The 21,454-nt window shown below is 39.5% G+C and overlaps 1 protein-coding gene across 1 annotated transcript in view; it reads right to left on the bottom strand.

Moving 5' to 3' along the window:
• Window positions 1–7,490, bottom strand: part of gstk1 (glutathione S-transferase kappa 1) — a 60,390-nt gene extending 52,900 nt beyond the window's left edge. The window contains exons 1-2 of the mRNA XM_028809980.2: window positions 7,294–7,490; window positions 1,948–2,029 (exon numbers count right to left, since the gene is read on the bottom strand). Of these exons, the coding sequence (XP_028665813.1) occupies window positions 1,948–2,029; window positions 7,294–7,365 (154 nt within the window). The 5' untranslated portion in view covers window positions 7,366–7,490. The remainder of the gene's footprint in view (window positions 1–1,947; window positions 2,030–7,293) is intronic.
• Window positions 7,491–21,454: the final 13,964 nt, after the last annotated feature.

Here is a 21,454-nt window from a genome sequence, read left to right as displayed (position 1 = left end):
TTCCTAAGGAAAAAGTTAAGTCTAATGCATTAAAAGTAATGTGTAGTATGTAGTCCGATTACTTTTCAAAGTAATGAGTAACCTAATGCAAGACTCATTTTACTGAAGTAAAAATACCTGCGTTATTATTATTCCAGCAATATTGGGGTAAGGAAAGAAGAACATGTACCTGTAAGCTGCTCCTTTGCAAGGCTTAATTGCACAGCCAAGCAGAAAAAAGTGTGCTGTGTGCAATCCAGTAAAAGACACACAAAAAAAATGAAGTGTCTACTTAGCTTTAATCCAGCTATTTTCTATAGAAATGCTGAAGCAGTGTGATCGCGTGATGCCATAGCCAGTGTCCAGAAGTCAAATCTTCAGGGACTCAGACCGGGATTGTAAAAAAGGGGAAGAATGTTACTTACTTCACAGTGCATAAAGGACTAAATATTTTAATAAAACACAAGAAAATTATTATGTTTGGCTGTGTTTCTGGTCAGTTTCATGAAGGTTCATATATGGGCTTAAGATTTAATAACAAATGCTCATCAATAAAATGTTCAGTTTTTCATACAAATGAAAAAAGGTAACACAAAAGTAACACATTACAGTTTATATTAAGTAATCATATAACATATGTATTTAGCTATTTTTTTTTTGCAACTAGTGAGTAATGTAACCAAGTTACTTTTAAAAAGTGCTTTTGAGACACAGGCATGTTTCAGAATGGCTGTTGAGGTTTAACTGGTTTTTTTTGTGTGCATTTTTATGACATTGGAGTGTCTTCTCAAAGGAGAACTCCATAATTCAACTTGCGCATATAAATGGAGGTTTGTAAGAAACCAGTTTTTTTTGTCTTAAACTGATTATTCACCTAATCACAGTTTTATGTATGCATGTAAACACGCGCAATAAAAGTTTGTAAAATCCAATTGCCTTTAGTTAAGTGCTCGAGTCTGCAAGAGAAATATATGATCTAATTTTACTATAGGGAAAGATTTTCTGTATAAATTTGTGAATACTATATGTTTATGAATATTGTACTAGTAGGTAAGGTAAAAACTGAGATAAACACCAACCCATTTATGATTATCTGTACTGGTTAAAATTTGACTTGCATAAGTACGGGGATAAAATATACAAAATCATAAACAAACAAAATACCTTTAACGTAATGCTCTCAAACCTGCGTAATCTAATTCAGGTTCATGGGAGCACAGAGCCTATTCTGTTATTCAATAGGACATTGGTCTATCACATATTGGACCTACTCACAAACATGATTAAAAAATGTATTACAGGACTAGCAGACCATACAGGTGGTTCCCTGAATTCTGAGAAATCATGTTCACTAAACAATAGCAACCCACATGACCCAGTGGTTAAGAAATACTGTCTTAACAGACACAAACAGGCACTCAAGTAAATTTGAGGAAAAAAAGCAAAGGTTGTAATAGTTTCCCCAAACATGTTAATGAAACATTTTTCACAATGAACGCACATCAATAAGTACAACATTGCAGTTGGTATCAAGGCTGCCTCATGGATCATACATCCTGGGTTCAGATCCCATGCCCAATGGTTATCTATGAGTAGTCTGCATGTTCTTCTCAGATCTGGGAGCTTCTCTGGGTATTCTAGTTTTCCTACCAGAAGGCATGAATGTTAGGTTACTTGGCAAGTCTGTTTGCCCCAGGGTAAGCGAAAAAGGATGTGTGCACGTGTGGGCCATGTAATTGACTGGTGTCCTATCCAGGGCTGTTTATAGGCTTGAACTCAGTACTACAAAACTCCAGCGCCCTTCAGCCCTGAATAGGATTAAGTTAGCGTGAGAATGGTATGTGATTTATCCCTCAAGACTGAAGTGACAGAATCACACATAACCAGCTATTTCTTAATCATGTCAACCTGCTCATCTAAAAATCTGATTCTGTGCAAGAATCTATGACCCAATCATGCTTTCCAAACCTGCTCCTTGCATGACTCCTCCCAAAAATCCTGGTCGCAGCCTCACATCTATATTCCAGACATTGCGATATCGACACAAAATCTAAAAAACAAACAAAAAAAAATTAAGATTACCAGGAGGCTGACTAGTTCTGATGATCCAGTAAGCCACAATAAAACATGCATATACTGTCTTTTCATGAGCTGTAGTTGCAGTTTTAAGTAAAGTTTTTTTTGTCCCCGTAGTTCATTTAGCTTTTTAGTTTTTACCACCATACATGCTTGCTGAGAAAGTGTCATGGGCACCACAGATTTCTTTATATATAAATTATTTCTTACATGTTTATTTATTGTCTTCTGCATTAGTGTGTCAGCAAGAGAAAGTACATTTAAAATTTTCAAACACTGATTTTCCAAAAAATGATGTTCCAGAAAAAGGTACATGTTGTATTAAAACGAGTAACATATTAAAAAAGAAGATCACTTTTCAGATATAAACTTCACTACTTTGTAGGTATACAGTCCACCACATGATTAAATAAAGATAAAATATAGGATTCTAAAGATCAATGACATGATGACTTGATTGAACAGATCAACTGAAACAGAAACAGGTGCAGAAGGACTCAAATCTGGTGAAGGACAAGTAAACTGCGTGGTCAGGGACTGGCAGATGTGACTGCTAAACCTTCAATTTAACAATTGTTACATCAGTGCAGGAGTGTGCAAGGAGTAAACATTTGCCGCCCAGAAAGAACATCAAGGCAAGACTAAGTATGTCCATGAACTCCTAGGCAAGAACCAGGACTTCTTGAAAAATGTTACTTGGACACAGGAGGTAAAGAAAGAGTTGCCTCAAAGACAGTATTTGACCACAAGAACCTGACAGCAACTGTAAAGCAGGCTGTTGAAAATGTTAAGGCTTAGGGTTGCATTGCTGCATCAGGTCCTGATAAGCTCACCGCCACAGAATCTACTATGAATTCTTCAATCTAAAGGGGGTGCTTGATGATAATATGAGACTATCTACGAGAAGATGGAAGCTCAACCAAAAGCTGCCCTTTCAGTTTGGCAATGACCTTTAACATACTAGTAAATCCACCAAGGAATGACCAAAATGAAATGGAGAGTTCTGGAAGGGCCAAGTCAAAGCCCTGATCCGAGTCCCAATGAGATGTTGCCGGAGGATCTGAGACAAGCTATGCTCATAAAACACCCCTCAAGTATCACACATCTAATAGAATTCTGCATGAAAGAGTAGGGAAAAACTTTTTCCCAGTCAATATCAGAGACTGAAAGACAGTTATTGGAAACACCTAGTAGAAGCTGTTTCTGCCAAAGTGGACAATATTTATAATAGCCAAGAATGTACCTATCTTTCCATAAACAAAAGTAGCATTTATGGAGGAATATTTTGGAAATAAATAAATAAGCAAACAAATAAATAATGTTCTGTGAAATGTGCCAATAAATATACAAAAAGAGCATGAAATGTGAGTATAAATAAATGTGTCATGGAATATGTTTTTTGTTGCTTATTTAATTTTGTCTGTTATAATCCTCCAGTCACAACATGCTTGAATTTAAAACTTATTTAAAGTTGTATGTTATTTAAATTTAAAATATCAAAGCTGAGAGCGTGCTTGAGGATACTTCTGATTTTATTTTGTCCGAAATACTCCTTCACAGGCATATCTGTTCATTTTTTGTTAACTAATAAATCACAAAGTGAAAATTTCATTGTTTTTCCCCCCATTCCCATCACCTTTGTTTAAAAATTTTGTTTAAATAAAGATTAAATCTTGATATGTCCACATATGTTAATGAAGGAAAACATTTCAGAGTGTGTACTTACTTTTTCACACAACTGTAATTTGAATTGAAAAGATAAACTCATCACTGTCTCCAAGCAGAGAATAACAAAATCAAGAAGACCGGCACCCTGTCCAGGGATTGTTCCTGCCTTGTGCCCTATGTTTGTTGGTATAGGCTGCAGCATCCCCACAATGCTGCTCAGGACAAAGCGAGTTTGGAAGATAGATGATCAAGGAGAATGATATAGGATCTTGTGACATATTAAAAGCTGTCTAGAGTAGAGATTAAAACAATTTATATTTAAACTGAACAATATGCTTCTAAGTTTTGTTTTCTTTTTTTTTTTTTTTTTTTTTTAAGACTACATGGCAGATTGGCCTGCGTATTACAAAAAGGACATGACACTTCGATAGAAATTGAAGTGAAGGGCTAACTGAGTAATTTTTCCAAGAACTACAGTGTATACGCTTTCAGAAGCAACTAGAGCTGTAAATACAGAAGTGTAATATATTCATCTTAAGAAGACTTAATAAGAATGAATCAGGTTGGAAGGGCAGATCAAAAATGTTACTTTATAATTATGTACATGTACAGTGCATCCGGAAAGTATTCACAGCGCATCACTTTTTCCACATTTTGTTATGTTACAGCCTTATTCCAAAATGGATTAAATTCATTTTTTTCCTCAGAATTCTACACACAACACCCCATAATGACAACGTGGAAAAAGTTTACTTGAGGTTTTTGCAAAATAATTAAAAATGAAAAAATTGAGAAATCATATATATATATAAGTATTCACAGCCTTTGCCATGAAGCTCAAAATTGAGCTCAGGTGCATCCTGTTTCCCCTGATCATCCTTGAGATGTTTCTGCAGCTTAATTGGAGTCCACCTGTGGTAAATTCAGTTGATTGGACATGATTTGGAAAGGCACACACCTGTCTATATAAGGTCCCACAGTTGACAGTTCATGTCAGAGCACAAACCAAGCATTAAGTCAAAGGAATTGTCTGTAGACCTCCGAGACAGGATTGTCTCGAGGCACAAATCTGGGGAAGGTTACAGAAAAATTTCTGCTGCTTTGAAGGTCCCAATGAGCACAGTGACCTCCATCATCCGTAAGTGGAAGAAGTTCGAAACCACCAGGACTCTTCCTAGAGCTGGCCGGCCATCTAAACTGAGCGACTGGGGGAGAAGGGCCTTAGTCAGGGAGATGACCAAGAACCCGATGGTCACTCTTTCAGAGCTCCAGAGGTCCTCTGTGGAGAGAGGAGAACCTTCCAGAAGGACAACCATCTCTGCAGCAATCCACCAATCAGGCCTGTATGGAAGAGTGGCCAGACAAGCCACTCCTTAGTAAAAGGCACATGGCAGCCCGCCTGGAGTTTGCCAAAAGGCACCTGAAGGACTCTCAGACCATGAGAAAGAAAATTCTCTGGTCTGATGAGACAAACATTGAACTCTTTGGTGTGAATGCCATGCGTCACGTTTGGAGGAAACCAGGCACCGCTCATCACCAGGCCAATACCATCCCTACAGTGAAGCATGGTGGTGGCAGCATCATGCTGTGGGGATGTTTTTCAGCGGCAGAGACTGGGAGACTAGTCAGGATAAAGAGAAAGATGACTGCAGCAATGTACAGAGACATCCTGGATGAAAACCTGCTCTAGAGCGCTCTTGACCTCAGACTGGGGCGAACGTTCATCTTTCAGCAGGACAACGACCCTAAACACACAGCCAAGATATCAAAGGAGTGGCTTCAGGGCAACTCTGTGAATGTCCTCGAGTGGCCCAGCCAGAGCCCAGACTTGAATCCAATTGAACATCTCTGGAGAGATCTTAAATTGGCTGTGCACCGACGCTTCCCATCCAACCTGATGGAGCTTGAGAGGTGCTGCAAAGAGGAATGGGCGAAACTGGCCAAGGATAGGTGTGCCAAGCTTGTGGCATTGTATTCAAAAAGACTTGAGGCTGTAATTGCTGCCAAAGGTGCATCGACAAAGTATTGAGCAAAGGCTGTGAATACTTATGTACATGTGATTTCTCCATTTTTAATTTGCAAAAACCTCAAGTAAACTTTTTTCACGTTGCCATTATGGGGTGTTGTGTGTAGAATTCTGAGGAAAAAAATGAATTTAATCCATTTTGGAATAAGGCTGTAACATAACAAAATGTGGAAAAAGTGATGCGCTGTGAATACTTTCCAGATGCACTGTATGTTAAGATGTTTCTGTCAACACTGAGCAACCTGGGCACCTTCAAATCTCTACTTCAGTGGTTCCTAAACTTGGTCCTGGGGATCCCTGTGGCTGCAGGTTTTTGTTCCAATCAACTTCTGTTTTTAGCCTAATTAAGTGAGCTGATATTTCCTAGTTTCTGTGTTTTGGGGACAATGTAGAAATTACAAAACTAAGTTTGGTAAATTTTATTAAAGTGTAATAAGCAGTTATATGGGATGTTTTTTTTTTTTCTTTTTAACAATATTTTCATTCTGGTTTTCCAGGTGTTCTGATTATTGAATCCATTATTTACTAATTAGCGAGTCTGATGCTAAAGTAGTTGTAGGCTTTCATTTTTCAGTGTTGATTGCCTGCGCGTCTGCTCTCCTTATTTTTAATTGTCATTATTAATATACAATGAAGGGAGCAAACTACACAGAAAAGGGGCAAAAGAATAGGAAAACTACAAAATAGAGTTAAGCATGTAAAGCTACAACAAAACATATGTTTAAATGTCTTATAAATGAAAAGGAAAAAAAAGACTGCTGTGCTTGTATGAATGGAAAAAGTGAAAAGGCACCAGCTAATTAAATGAGATCTATTATTAATTGTTACCGCCGATTATGAATCTGATTGGAACAAACATCTTCAGCCACAGGGGGGACTACTGGGAACTGTATGGGAACTACTTCTCTACTCCATTATATTATGAACACTTTAAAAAAGATGGATGAGCCGCATCAAACATCCAACGACTTGTTCGTCAAATGTTCTCTCAGAGGTCCAGTTTTTTTTTTTTCAGTTTTGCAGACTCTGCAAACACAGTCAGTGGTTAGGTCAGGACCTGAAGAACGTTTTTCTTGATAAATTTTACTGAAAAAGTGCATAAAACAGACTATATGTCAAGTTCATTTACCGTATACTGCCTTCATGCATAATCTGATGTTTCCAGAATGTTTTTTAAAGGTTTTCTATTTAAAGACAGCGTAATATAGCATTGACAGTTAACAGATCTTATACATTTTTCATTTACAATACGAGCAAAAATATTTACAGAAAAATCACGCATTGCCAAATAAAATAGAAAATGTTTCTTGCTATAGTGTTCGTACTTCTTTCTGCGTTTTAGTTCTATAAAAAGAAATAAAACCCTCCCAAAGCAATACTTGTTGTTAACAAAATAACACAAAAAACTAAACGCATATTACTAAAACTGCTAAACACTTTTGATTGTATGATTTGCTTGACTTCCCGCGTTATTCTAACAATATCCTACACCTGACACTACCACCCGTATAACAGTGTAACAATTTTAAACGCTTCGGTTTTACCTCAAATCCAATCCAAGAGTACGGTGAAACCACGTCATAGAATAATTCCACTAACTTTTTAGAAGCCGACATCTTTTTTTTTTTGCCCCCCTAAGCCTGTCTGACAATTGGCTATTATTTAAAGCTATGTTCAAAGCAATAAACAGTACACTGAACGAATTCAAAGCGAGCTCCTTTTTTCAGAAAATAACCTTTCCCCTAGTACAGGGAAATCTCTACCAGCCAATCAATGATCGTACAATGATCAGCCAATCAATGGGCGTACGTCATGAAAATAAGCCATTCAGCGGCCTTAACGCAATAAGAGGCGTGGTTTCTCTTTAAAGCGGCCTTGGGCTTTTAAATGTGTTTTAATTTTATTTAATTTGAAGTTAAATGAGAAGCCTTTACAAACAAACAAGCAAGCAATTAAACGAGTCAATAAACTGGTTACTATAATGATATGTCATATCATAATAGAAGTGTCCTCAATTAAATTCACATTGACGAACTCACTCCCCCTTCAAGGATGGAGCGAAAGCTTTGTAATGGTGGTACTGAATTTGGAACTTCCTACCAAGGTTAGCCTCCTAGAGAGCGTGACCTGAGGCAATAGATTAATTTACAACTTTGGCCAATGATTAACAAGTAACTCAGCTACCACTAACACCATTAAAACGCTTACTTTATATAAGCAAAAGAAAATAAAAAAAAAACATTTTTTCTTTGTGCCACAGGATAAAGAAAAAAAGATTACCACATGCCCAATGATGCCCCCTTCTTTTGAGTGTTTTTTCATAATTGCTCGCAACCAATGCTGCTTATTTCATCAAAAACACCTGAGCAATTAAAAAAAAAACTGCAACTTCTTTTAAATAGTAGTATTTAAGATCCTGCCAAAGATAGTGTTACGATTTTTTTTAATACTGTAGCATTGGCGCCAAGTACCGCAACGGATGGATTCTCTGCTCTTTACATGGCTCTTTGAGGTGGTTCTCTATCCTTGAAAGGACTGCTCACCTTTGGCTGCACTAGTTGGAAAAGTACTCGTAACTGTGCAGAGATGCCGTTTTTATTGGTGCTGCTGCAATTGATGATGTAAAGCCAGCTCATTCTTTTGGTGACTCATCCAACATCATTGCATAGCTCTCCCTTCAAAGTCACTGTCCCCAGCGTCCACTTCCAACTGCAACTGCACACAAACTCGTCAAAATGGTGGGGTGCTCTTCTCTCCCGCATTGGTAATACAGGCGGTGCTGAGGGCATATCAGCAGGGTTTGGGTGTGCTGTGTTGTCAGATGGCACAGCAGGGATGTTGCATTCTGCAGTGACAGGTGGCAAAACCAGGATATTAAATACTGTGCTTTTGTTTGGTGCAGCAGGGTTGTTCAGTGCTGGTCAGCTGTTGGCAAGCAGGCTGACCTTCTTGTGTGGAGATGTAGATGTACCGTTCCCTTTACTGTTTTCCTTTACTGAACTGGCCCTACAAACCGCATTCCACATCTGGAACTTATTGTTGAAACTCTCGTTTCACTGTCGCTTCACAACGCCTCTGCGATCTGCCTTGCCATTTACCTGTGCATTTTTACCACCAGCCCTGCTTCTCACAGCTCACTTGGCAACTCAATCTGCCACACTTTTCCCCAGCTCCATGAGTCTGAAGCTCCGCCGGTGTCTGCGCACCTGGGCTAATGACCTTAGCAGATGTAGAAGTGGTGGTGAAATTGCAGAGGTGTCAGTCTCTCAGCTGTCTCCATCCGTGGACTACTGCTGCAAAAGGCACTCCATATTACAGATTTGAGCCTCGAGACTATCCAGCAACTCCTTGGAAAAGCCAAGGAGGCACTCAGCGCTTTGCTAAGTTGCACTGTAGATCTTGTTCATGTCCCATTTCTGACACCAATGTAGAAATCAGCACTGAGCACTGTAACGGATTGTTCTCTAGCTCTTTACATGGCTCTGTGAGGTGGCTCACCATTCTTAAAAAGAGTGCTTGACTTTTGCTGCAATGGTTGGAAAATGCATCTGCAACTGTATAGAGTTGCCATTTTTATAGGTACTCCTGCTATTGATGACATAATGCCACGTCAATCTTTTGATGACTCATCCCTGGCTAATGTAACTTGTCCTGCACCATTGCAAATACAACAGATCCTTATATTTTGATAAAGGTAGCCTTATTGCACTAAAAAAGCACGTTTAACTGTAAAACCAGAAATGCTTGCCTTTTCCTGACATAATTAGAGTTCGTTGTGATCTGTCTATTTTTAAACCTTATCTGTTTCAAATGAAAGAGAAACAGTGGGATTAACAGGACACTGTTGCAGTACTAACCTGCTGTGTGTGTGTGTGTGGTATAACAAATGAAAACTTTTGGTGTTTCTGGATATTCAGAATAAAAGTAAAATATATTAAAAAAAAGTCACAAAATTCACTTTATATTGGAATTCAATTAAAAGCAGGATTTGGTAGGAATAAAAACCGGTACCCACTGCTCTTGGACACCCATGATGTTGTGAGCCATGTAAAAATGTACAAGACTTATCAACAAATAGAAAAAGTAAAATTACAATAAAACTAAGCATTAGACTTTAAACAGTGTAGCCTGAATCCTGGTGTTACCGTGCTCAAATCACCAAACAGGCAAGCTCAGATTGTGAACTTATGAACAATACATGTAAACTATTGCAATATGTCTTGGAGCCTTATTTATAAACCTTTGTGTGAATTTGAGTGTAAAAATATGCACACCACAAAAAATATAATCAGATTTATAAAACCTGGTGTACACACATTTCCACTCAATTTACCCTTTATAAATCACAATTACAGTCATATGAAAAAGTTTGGGAACCCCTCTCAGCCTGCATAATAATTTACTCTACTTTCAACAAAAACAGTGGTATGTCTTTCATTTCCTAGGAACATCTGAATACTCGGGTGTTTTCCAAACAAAGATTTTTAGTGAAGCAGTATTTAGGTGTATGAAATTAAATCAAATGTGAAAAACTGGCTGTGCAAAAATGTGGGTCCCCTTGTAATTTTACTGATTTGAATGCATGTGACTGCTCAATACTGATTACTTGCAACACCAAATTGGTTGGATTAGCTCATTAAGCCTTAAACTTCATAGACAGGTGTGTCCAATCATTAAAAAAGGTATTTAAGGTGGTCAATTGCAAGTTGTGCTTCCCTTTGAATCTCCTCTGAAGAGTGACAGCATGGGATCCTCAAAGCAACTCTCAAAAGATCTGAAAACAAAGATTGTTCAGTATCATGGTTTAGGGGAAGGCTACAAAAAGCTATCTCAGAGGTTTAAACTGTCAGTTTCAACTGTAAGGAATCCATATTACTAACCGAGAATGCTAAACCGGATGGACGCAGGGACATCCGGCCATGGGCCGTAGCCGCAAAAAGATGTACTGCGCAGGCGCCCCAAGAAATGAGGCGCCGCGAGAGGCGGACAAGACCACAGAAAAAAGGAGTCAAACACAGGCGACGCACACAGCGCCGCACGAGCAAAACACCAACACCCCCCCCCACCCCCCCACACACACACACACACAAGCAATGGACGGGACACACACAAAGAGGACGATTCAACAAGCCCCTGGCACACAAAAAAAAGGGCACGCAAACCCTCCCCCACCCCACACACACACACACACACAAGCAACGGACGGGACACAGACAAAGAGGAGGATTTAATCCCATTGCACACGAAACGGAACGCACACAAAGAGGAGGATTCAACAAGCCACAAGCACACAAAAAAAAAGAAGCCGCGAGCGCCACACAAAGCCCATTGGACACAAAACGGGACAGACTACGGACATAGCACACGAAACGTACACAAAAACGACGATTCAGACCCATGACCACAGTAACATAAATAACAAATGACACACAAAGCCCCATTTCTAAATGAACCGTCCGTATTAAACATACGTCATCTCAACACGTTCACAATATGCAGCATAGGTAGATCTCATTACAATAAGGCACTATTAACCGTTCAACCGCAGAAAAGGCTCCATATTAACAGTGAGTGCGATCCTCCTTATTACTTATCCATATTTCTCACGCTCAAGAACAAACAAGTCATGAATTCACGATCACAGGTACAAAACGATACCGCTCGGATAACAGGACCAAACACAATTCACACTATGCAGCATAGGTGGATCTCATTACAATGAGGCACTATTAACCGTTCAACCGCAGAAAAGGCTCCATAGTAACAGTGAGTGCAATATTCCTTATTACTTATCCATATTTCTAAAAGAAAAAATGTCTCGGCTCCAAAAACGCAAAGCTCAACTAAAGCTTCTAACTAACGATGTACCTAAAAGTAAAAACTTTATGAACTGCATTAGATCCTACAATAGTTCATTTGCTTTTGCATCTACCGGAGTAAATATCAGGCCACCAAAAGGCAATGGCCCATACTGCTTTCGCATATGTGCACAAATACTGCATCGCATTGGAACAGTGCACCCTGAAACAAATCAACAACGCAAATATGCACAAATCTATGACCACAGTAGCATAAATAACAAATGACACACAAAGCCCCATTTCTAAATGAACCGTCCGTATTAAACATACGTCATCTCAACACGTTCACAATATGCAGCATAGGTAGATCTCATTACAATGAGGCACTATTAACCGTTCAACTGCAGAAAAGGCTCCATATTAACAGTGAGTGCGATCCTCCTTATTACTTATCCATATTTCTCACGCAAAAGAACAAACAAGTCATGAATTCACGATCACAGGTACAAAACGATACCGCTCGGATAACGGTACCAAACACAATTCACACTATGCAGCATAGGTGGATCTCATTACAATAAGACACTATTAACCGTTCAACCGCAGAAAAGGCTCCATATTAACAGTGAGTGCAATACTCCTTATTACTTATCCATATTTCTAAAAGAAAAAATGTCTCGGCTCCAAAAACGCAAAGCTCAACTAAAGCTTCTAACTAACGATGTACCTAAAAGTAAAAACTTCATGAACTGCATTAGATCCTACAATAGTTCATTTGCTTTTGCATCTACCGGAGTAAATATCAGGCCACCAAAAGGCAATAGCCCATACTGCTTTCCCATATGTGCACAAATACTGCATCGCATTGGAACAGTGCACCCTGAAACAAATCAACAACGCAAATATGCACAAATCTACATCCTAGATCCACATGACGCAATCTATCAATCAAAGTGCTGCATCGCAACAGGCACGGATTCAAAACGAAACACCTCCCGTCTCAGACATACGTTAACGGCAAGGAAGGCTACAACGGGCTTCTCACACAGCACAGGCAAATCGATTACAGCTCCAAAACAACACGTCCCAAATACTACACATGAAACAACGCGCCTCTCAAACGGCACAAGCAAAACATACACCAGGAAAATTCATTCGGATTAATGAATGTCATTTGCAATCATTGTCATTCAGTTCACTTCCCTGAAGAAACAACTGGCAATACAAGTTATACATTTACACGTTGTTGTCAAAAGGGTCAAATTAGACTGCCTCCTTTACATTCATATCCTGAATATCTACAGAAGCTTCTAACTAACGATGTACCTGAAAGTGAAATCTTTATCAACTGCATTAGATCCTACAAATCGGTATCCACTATGAACATTAACGGTGGCACTGCACGTGACATCCGTCTTGCAAAAATGTTAATTATTGATGAATGTACAATGGCATCCAGTCACTTACTCAACACCATTCATAAACTTCTACAAACATTTATGAATAATAATATTCACTTTGGAGGAAAGGTACTTTTATTAGGAGGACATTTTAGACAGTGCTTAGCTATTCTTCCACATGCCATGCGCTCAGCTGTTGTTCAGTGCACCTTAAAATACGCAGACAATTGGCATTGCTTTCAAAAGATACAGTTAGTAAAAAAGATACGATGTCCAGAACCAGATCATAACAATTGCTTATTACAACTGGGAGATGGTACACTCACCAATACAGATGGACTTCACCCACATATTATTACAATTCCTCAAGCCTTTATCTGCGACGACTTAGTTACAGACAGATTTGGAACAGCAATCTCATTAGACCAAATGCCCCTTTTAACACAACGCACTATATTATGTCCAAAAAATATTAATGTGGAAAACATAAATACCCAAGTCATTCCATTACTTCCTGGAGAGACACAACTCTTTCTAAGCTCTGACAAACTTGACTCTGATCACAACAATAACCATCTTCATTGACATTACAAGTTCTGACCTGGAATTACCTTTTACACTTAAACGGCGTGTACAAAGAAATTTTCCAATAATCCTTTACACTGTGCCACACACTTTATTGTTTGCTTTCTATTTGCATCATCTACACCTTCACACTATTCTATATCTCATTCATACATCACGCTCTTTGTCATTCCCAAGACCAGGGGTTGGCGAGTGAAGCGAGCAGGGGGCGGAGCCCCCTAGTGTAATCAGGAAATGGAAGGCCACAGGCACAGTTGCAGTTAAACCCAGGTCTGGCAGGCCAAGAAAAATATAGGAGTGGCATATGCGCAGAATTGTGAGAATGGTTACAGACAACACACAGATCACCTCCAAAGACCTGCAAGAACATCTTGCTGCAGATGGTGTATCTGTACATCGTTTTACAATTCAGCGTAATTTGCACAAAGAACATCTGTATGGCAGGGTGATGAGAAAGAAGCCCTTTCTGCACTCATGCCACAAACAGTCACTTGTTGTATGTAAATGCTCATTTTGACAAGCCAGATTCATTTTGGAACAAAGTGCTTTGGACTGATGAGACAAAAATTGAGTTATTTGGTCATAACAAAATGCGCTTTTCATGGCGGAAGAAGAACACCGCATTTCAAGAAAAACACCTGCTACCTCCTGTCAAATTTGGTGGAGGTTCCATCATGCTGTGGGGCTGTGTGGCTAGTTCAGGGACTGAGGCCCTTGTAAAGTCGAGGGTCAGATGAATTCAACCCAATATCAACAAATTCTTCAGGATAACGTTCAAACATCAGTCACAAAGTTTAAGTTACACAGGGGTTGGATATTCCAACAAGACAATGATCCAAAACACGGTTTAAAATCTACAAAGGCATTCATGCAGAGGGAGAAGTACAATGTTCTGGAATGGCCGTCACAGTCCCCTGACTTGAATATCATCGAAAATCTATGGGATAATTTGAAGCAGGCTGTCCATGCTCAGCTGCCATCAAACTTAACTGCACTGGAGAGATTTTGTATGGAAGAATGGTCAAAAATACCTCCATCCAGAATCCAGATACTCATCAATGGCTATAGGAGGCATCTAGAGGCTGTTATATTTGCAAAAGGAGGCTCAACTAAGTATTGATGTAATGTCTCTGTTGGGGTGCCCAAATTTATGCACCTGTCTAATTTTGTTATGATACATATTGCATATTTTCTGTTAATCCAATAAACTTAATGTCACTGTTTCCATAATGCATGTCATATATTAAAAGGAAGTTTCTACTTTGAAAGCTCAGCCAATGATAAACAAAAATCCAAATAATTAAGAAGGGTTCCCAAACTTTTTCATATGACTGTATCTTGTAAATATGCATATGGGAATGCCTGTCTAACACCACCCTGAAACACCCATATATGGAGTACGCTAATCAACCTCATACATTTGCAATCACGATGGAGCAGAACGTCATTGGCTGATAGAGCTGCATTGCTCCTGACACATCGAGACCCCAACTCTTGCATTCAAGTATGGGAGAATGCCAGCATTGCAAGTCTTAATTTTGGCATGCATCACCCCCCACCCCTCCCACCCCACCCCATATATATATATATACTGTATATCAAGAATATCCACAGACCCCACATCTTTAACATTACTCATCCCCAACATGTCCTGTGGGCCTAGTACACGACAAGTCCACCCTAAATCTTACTCTGCCTTTACAATCAGGATTCCTGTAGTACCTTGAACATAAATGTTGCCTTCCTTTTCTTATGCCTGAACATTTCTCAGTTACTTTCTGATTAAATTGAGTAATTTTAATTCTTTCAAAAAATGTAGCCTCATACTATTATCTAAATCAGGATTTCCCAACCTTTTCTTTTTTCTGTAGTGGCGCACTTTTTATAACCAAAATCATCCCAAGGCACACCACTGTTTGACTGGCCACAAACACAAACAATAATTCTAATGCAATTCCTCAGCTGCCCAAAGGGGCAGTACTACTGGAGAAGCTGGTAAAAAGCATTTCCGATATCAGCGTTCACAGACACAGCAAACAGCAAACAAGGAAAGCAAAAAAGGCATTCCTTACACCAAAACCAGTTAGTCAACTCTGTTTGTCATAACAAGAGCAAGAAAACGCATGTGTGTTAGGTTGTCCTCAATCACTTGCCTGCTGCTGAATTCTTAAATCAGGTCAGTCCAGTCAATTCTCCTTCAACTTCTTTCCTTCTTGAATTATAAATGGGTGTTTCATTAAAGAAATAACCAAATTTTCTTTGATTTCTGAAGTTCCACTTGAAGTTGCCATCTCCCTAAAGTCACGCTTGCTCATCTGTAGTTACATTAATGGCTGATGTGAGCTGTACACCATTGATGTGGACTTGAAATAGTGTGTTGACGTTTTTTCCAATCACATTAGATTAAAAAAAATCTAAAACAATGCTAGTTCTCTGCCAATAAATGTGTGAGTATCTGGGGCGCAGAGAGCTGTGTCCCTGGAAAAATTTAAAAGCAACCAATTAAAGGGCAGCCTGAGGTCACCTGCTGGCCAAAGGATCAAGGACTTACATTCACTTTCATTTGGCCAGCACCCTTGACACAGGAAATATGGGTATTTATACTGAAATTAAACAAATGCAAGTCTGAAATTTTAGTGGATGTTGACATGTGCAGACACCAGGCACATCAAACAAATAAACAGATTTATTTCATGATTATTTCACATTACCTAATTCATTTAAGTAAAATTTTTAAACATTTAGAAGGAGGTGGTGCACTTACGTCTGGCATTACAAATTCCTACTGGAACTAAAATTCAGTTGGTGCATCATATTCATCGTTTTTGAGGTGTAACATGTTTGTCACGTCAATGCACATAATAAAAGCGGTTTGGTGATTTATTGTGCATGTGAATTGACATTCAGCTGTTTTGGCTCCATTTCCCCACTTGATCAAGGTTGTTCTTATTTCCCAGTTTCTCTGAAATGTTGTGTAGATAGATAGATAGATAGATAGATAGATAGATAGATAGATAGATAGATAGATAGATAGATAGATAGATAGATAGATAGATAGATAGATAGATAGATAGATAGATAGATAGATAGATAGATAGATAGATAGATAGATAGATAGATAGATACTTTATTAATCCCAGGGGGAAATTCACATACTCCAGCAGCAAAAAATATTAAATTAAAGAGTAATAAAAAATGCAGGTAAAAAACAGACAATAACTTGAATAATGTTCAACGTTTACCCCCTATGGTGGAATTGAAGAGTCACATAGTTTGGGGGAGGAATGATCTTCTCAGTCTGTCAGTGGAGCAGGACAGTGACAGTCTGTCGCTGAAACTGCTCCTCTGTCTGGAGATGACACTGTTTAATGGATGTAGTGGATTCTCCATAATTGATAGGAGCCTGCTGAGTGCCCGTTGCTTTGCTACGGATGTCAAACCGTCCAGCTCTGTGCCAACAATAGAGCCTGCCTTCCTCACCAGTTTGTCCAGGCGTGAGGCATCCTTCTTCTTAATGCTGCCTCCCCAGCACACCACTGCGTAAAAGAGGGCACTCGCCACAACCATCTGATAGAACATCTGCAGCATCTTACTGCAGATGTTGAAGGATGCCAGTCTTCTAAGGAAGTACAGGCAGCTCTGTCCTTTCTTGCACAGAGAATCAGTATTGGCAGTCCAGTCCAATTTATCGTCCAGCTGCACTCCCAGGTATTTATAGGTCTGCACCCTCTGCACACAGTCACCTCTGATGATCACGGGGTCCATGAGGGGCCTGGGTCTCCTAAAATCCACCACCAGTTCCTTGGATTTGCTGGTGTTCAGTTGTAGGTGGTTTAAGTCGCACCATTTAACAAAGTCCTTGATGAGGTTTCTATACTCCTCCTCCTGCCCACTCCTGATGCAGCCCACGATAGCAGTGTCGTCAGCAAACTTTTGCACGTGGCAGGACTCCGAGTTATATTGGAAGTCCGATGTATATAGGCTGAACAGGACCAGAGAAAGTACAGTCCCCTGCGGTGCTCCTGTGTTGCTGACCACAATGTCAGATCTGCAATTCCCGAGACGCACATACTGAGGTCTGTTTGTAAGATAGTCCACGATCCATGCCACCAGGTATGAATCTACTCCCATCTCTGTCAGCTTGTCCCTAAGGAGCAGAGGTTGGATGGTGTTGAAGTGTGTATGCATGGGTCACTGTTGCCGTTAAGTATTAAGCTTTCGCGTTAACTTCTCTTTTATGATGTTTGCATGGGAAGTTGCATGTGCACATTCTGAACCTCTTTTTGTGCATACACAAGCTTCATAAATGAGGACCCTGATCTTTTCATTTTCATGAGACTATCAAATCAAGAAATATAATGTATTGTGTATCTCGATATATTTTCTCAGCTCTTCACTTTCTGCTATCTTCTCATTGCTTGTAAGATCCAATCTAAACTCCTGGTCTGACTACAGTTTCCTACATGTATTTACTCCGCATGTGTTTATGTCTTGCTTCTCAGTATGTTCCTTCCCAAAATGCTTGTTATAGTATAACCAGCTTAATTACTGAGCATACAGTCTACTGACCCACACCCACTTTTTATAAACTCACTCCTTCACACAACACCTTAGAACTGTTTGTGATGATGCGGGTTCTATTCCATGCTCCCAAACAGCTTCTGGGAGCTCTTGACTCCGACACCATCGATAATGTCACCGATGAGTTGGACAGTGAGGCACAACAATGAAGCAAGGGGATGGTGCAAAAAGTGCAAAGTGCTTTTATTAAAATCAACAAACAAAAAATAAAGTTCAAATAAATAGTGCAGTGCTTCAAAAATAAGTCATTAAATAAATAATCCACTAGTGGAGGTTAAAAACACAATGGGAAAAAAAATCCCTTTAAAACAATGAGGTTAAAATAACGGCTGGAAGCAGTCTGGTGCATCCTTGTTTAACATGGCAACTCCCCTGCTTCTCCCTTCCGGGCCCCGCAACACAGGAGTCGCCCTACCAGCATATGCAGCTCCTTCAATACTGGTCCGGTAGCCCTCCGATTCCCGGTTGTGTCGGGCTCCAGCCGGACCAAGACTTGGGTTCCCCCGCAGCGGCCAGGGCGCTCACACTGAGGCTCAACACACCCAAAGCCTCCACGACTCTGCTCCTTTAGACGGCCAGTCATCTCCACTGCCGGTCACTCCTGCTCCTCCCAATTGCTGCTTCTTCTTCTTCTTCTTCTTCTTCTCCCTTAACCTCCCATTCTCTCTCCTCTCTTTTCTTCTCCCTTCCTAGCCACCTCGCGCTTCTATTTATTATGGGGACGTGGACAGGTGTGGCAATTAGCAGCTCCCGGCATCAATTACGGAAGCGGACGACTTCTCATCTGTGCACTTAAATGAGGACCGTCCGCCTCACACATCACCTGGGAACCGCTCCCGCCACATATACCATGCCCCCTCTCTAAGCTGCGAGTGCGGCGATTATTTATTTTAAAAGTGGCCTTTTCGACGTGAGCTGTGGACCCGCTACACCACACTGTTTAGTTTCAATTTCACATTGCTGTGCTTGGGACTGGAGCAAGCTGTAAGATGTAAATTTGGACTTCATTGCACTGTACCCCTACATCTTGAATGCTTTTGCATATTTGTCATTCTAATTGTCTGTCTCTTTCAGATTTTTGTAAAAATGTTTATTTCTTTTTGTGAATAGGTGCCTTACATTTTTATAATGTATACTGTATATGTATATTAGCAATAATAGTTTTGCTATATAACAAGATTACTGCTCCTGTCCTGACAGCAGCCTAAGCACAACTTGTCATCTTGGTGGCAGCAAATGTTTTATTTCTGTTAGGTGACAATATTATTAACAATTTCATCCTCTTGAAATTCTTGGCCTTGCAGTGGATTTTGGTAACTGTACTTTAACATAACTACTCAGAAGGTCTGCTGTGTTTTATTCTTGAATGTCCTACTTTGACATATCTTTGTCCACCAGTAGAGCAGAGTTTTGATTTATTCTCCAAAAGCTAGTGACCTTCAATGGCTCAACACATCTTTTTTTGCTTCTGGCGTCTATTTGTGCCCACAATGTAGACTTATGAAATAGACTATAAGTAAAACTATGCATATTTATTTATATCTCCTGAGTAAACACACCCACATACACTCACTAAAATAAGAAAAAAAAGCAAATAAAGTGATGCTACAGGAGCGCTCTTCTGGCTTTACTGTTTTCTTTGACTGGGTTAATTGGGCCATTCAACTTTAAAAATGAAATCATTATTCAGCTCTATTAGGCGTTCATTGCTTCTTTCAACATACATTTACTCCTGCAGCAACACTTGAAAAATATTACGTACACATCTGTTCCATTAAAATCTGACACCAATTGGACCAAAGCCTGTGTGGTAAAAGACTGGAGGCACAAATGTGACATGTACTGTATCTCTTAAACAAAGACAAATAAGCTCTTGTTAAGTGACTCATGCCCATGAGAGGGTGAATTAAGAAGGATAGGATGAAATCAATTAATTCCTTGGTTCACACTATGGAGAAATGGCAGGATGTCCATATGTTATGACTTTCCCTTCTAACTCATTATTCGGTGGTCACACAATCTCAGAATACATCAAAATGAGATGTTGTAGGAAAAATGTCAACAATCCTTACACAAGACACTTTTACAGCATCTGCACTCCGTGATCACCCTAATTTAAATCAAATGCAGACTGATATGGCTGTCAGCATTACAACATTAGGTTGAATACACATACTGTACATACAGGGAATTTAAAAAGTATTCTGACCCCTTCACTTTTTGCACATATTTTTCTGTTGTTGATTTAATTTTAAATGGATTGATTTGCCATGTTTTCTCATTAGCCTACAATCAAAAACCAAAAATGACAAAGTGAAAACACATTTTCAAGAAGGTTTGCAGGGTTATTTTAAATCATAAACTGAAATCTCTCCTTTATTCAGAGTCAGAATTCAATACTTTGTAGAAGCCCTTTTGGCAGCAGTTACTGTCTGAGCTCTTTTCCCAAAGCCACTCCAGTGTTGCCCTGCCTGCATGCTTTGGGTCATTGTTGTACAGAAAGGTGAAGAAAGGTGAATCGTCACCCTAGTCTGAGGTTGTGTTCACTCTGGAGCAGGTTTTCTTAAAGCTCCTCTCTGTATTTGGATTCATTCGTTCTTTTCTCAATTCTAACCAGTCTCCTTTGTCCCTGCCATTAGAATCGTCCATAGCATGAAGCTGCCACCACCATACTTCCTTGTAGGGATGGCGTTAGGCAAATGATGACCAGTGCCTAGTTTTAGCTAGATAGAGCGTTTGGAGTTCTGCTCAAAGAGTTCAGTTTTTGAGACCAAAGAATCTTTTTCATCATGTTTTCAGAGTCCTTTAAATGTTGTTTGACAAAGTTTTACTCAAGAGTGGCTTCTGTTTAGTCAATCTACCATAAATGCCTGATTGATGGAGTGCTGCTAAAATGGCTGCCCTTCTGACAGGTTCTCTCATCTCAGCAGATGACTTCTGAAGCTCTGTTAGAGGAACTATGGTCATGTTCCTGATCAAGGCCCTTCTTGCCTGGTTACTCTGTTTAGCCAGATGGCTAACTATAGGAAAAGTCCTGGTGGTTCCAAACTTCTTCCATTTTAGAGTTTTTGAGGGAAAACTCCATGGGTAAAAATGGCAAATGAATCCATTTAAAATTACATTTACAACACAGTAAAGTGTGTGCAGAAAGTGAAGGTGTCTGAATACTTTCTGAATCTACTGTAAGTGCTGGAGTTAACGAAAATAAAGAAATGAAAAATGAGGAAAGCTGTTCCCTAAAGATTAAGGGGAGAATTCTCAGAAATGGCATGGAAGCAGGTCTTTTTGTGATGAAGATAAGGGTTTACCCCAGACAAAAATGAAACATTAAGTGTTGA

Source organism: Erpetoichthys calabaricus, chromosome 9, assembly GCF_900747795.2.
Source record: "Erpetoichthys calabaricus chromosome 9, fErpCal1.3, whole genome shotgun sequence".
Lineage (NCBI taxonomy): Eukaryota > Metazoa > Chordata > Cladistia > Polypteriformes > Polypteridae > Erpetoichthys > Erpetoichthys calabaricus.
The sequence above is the reverse complement of the archived record's forward strand: the minus strand, read 5'-3'. Positions and strand labels throughout refer to the sequence as shown.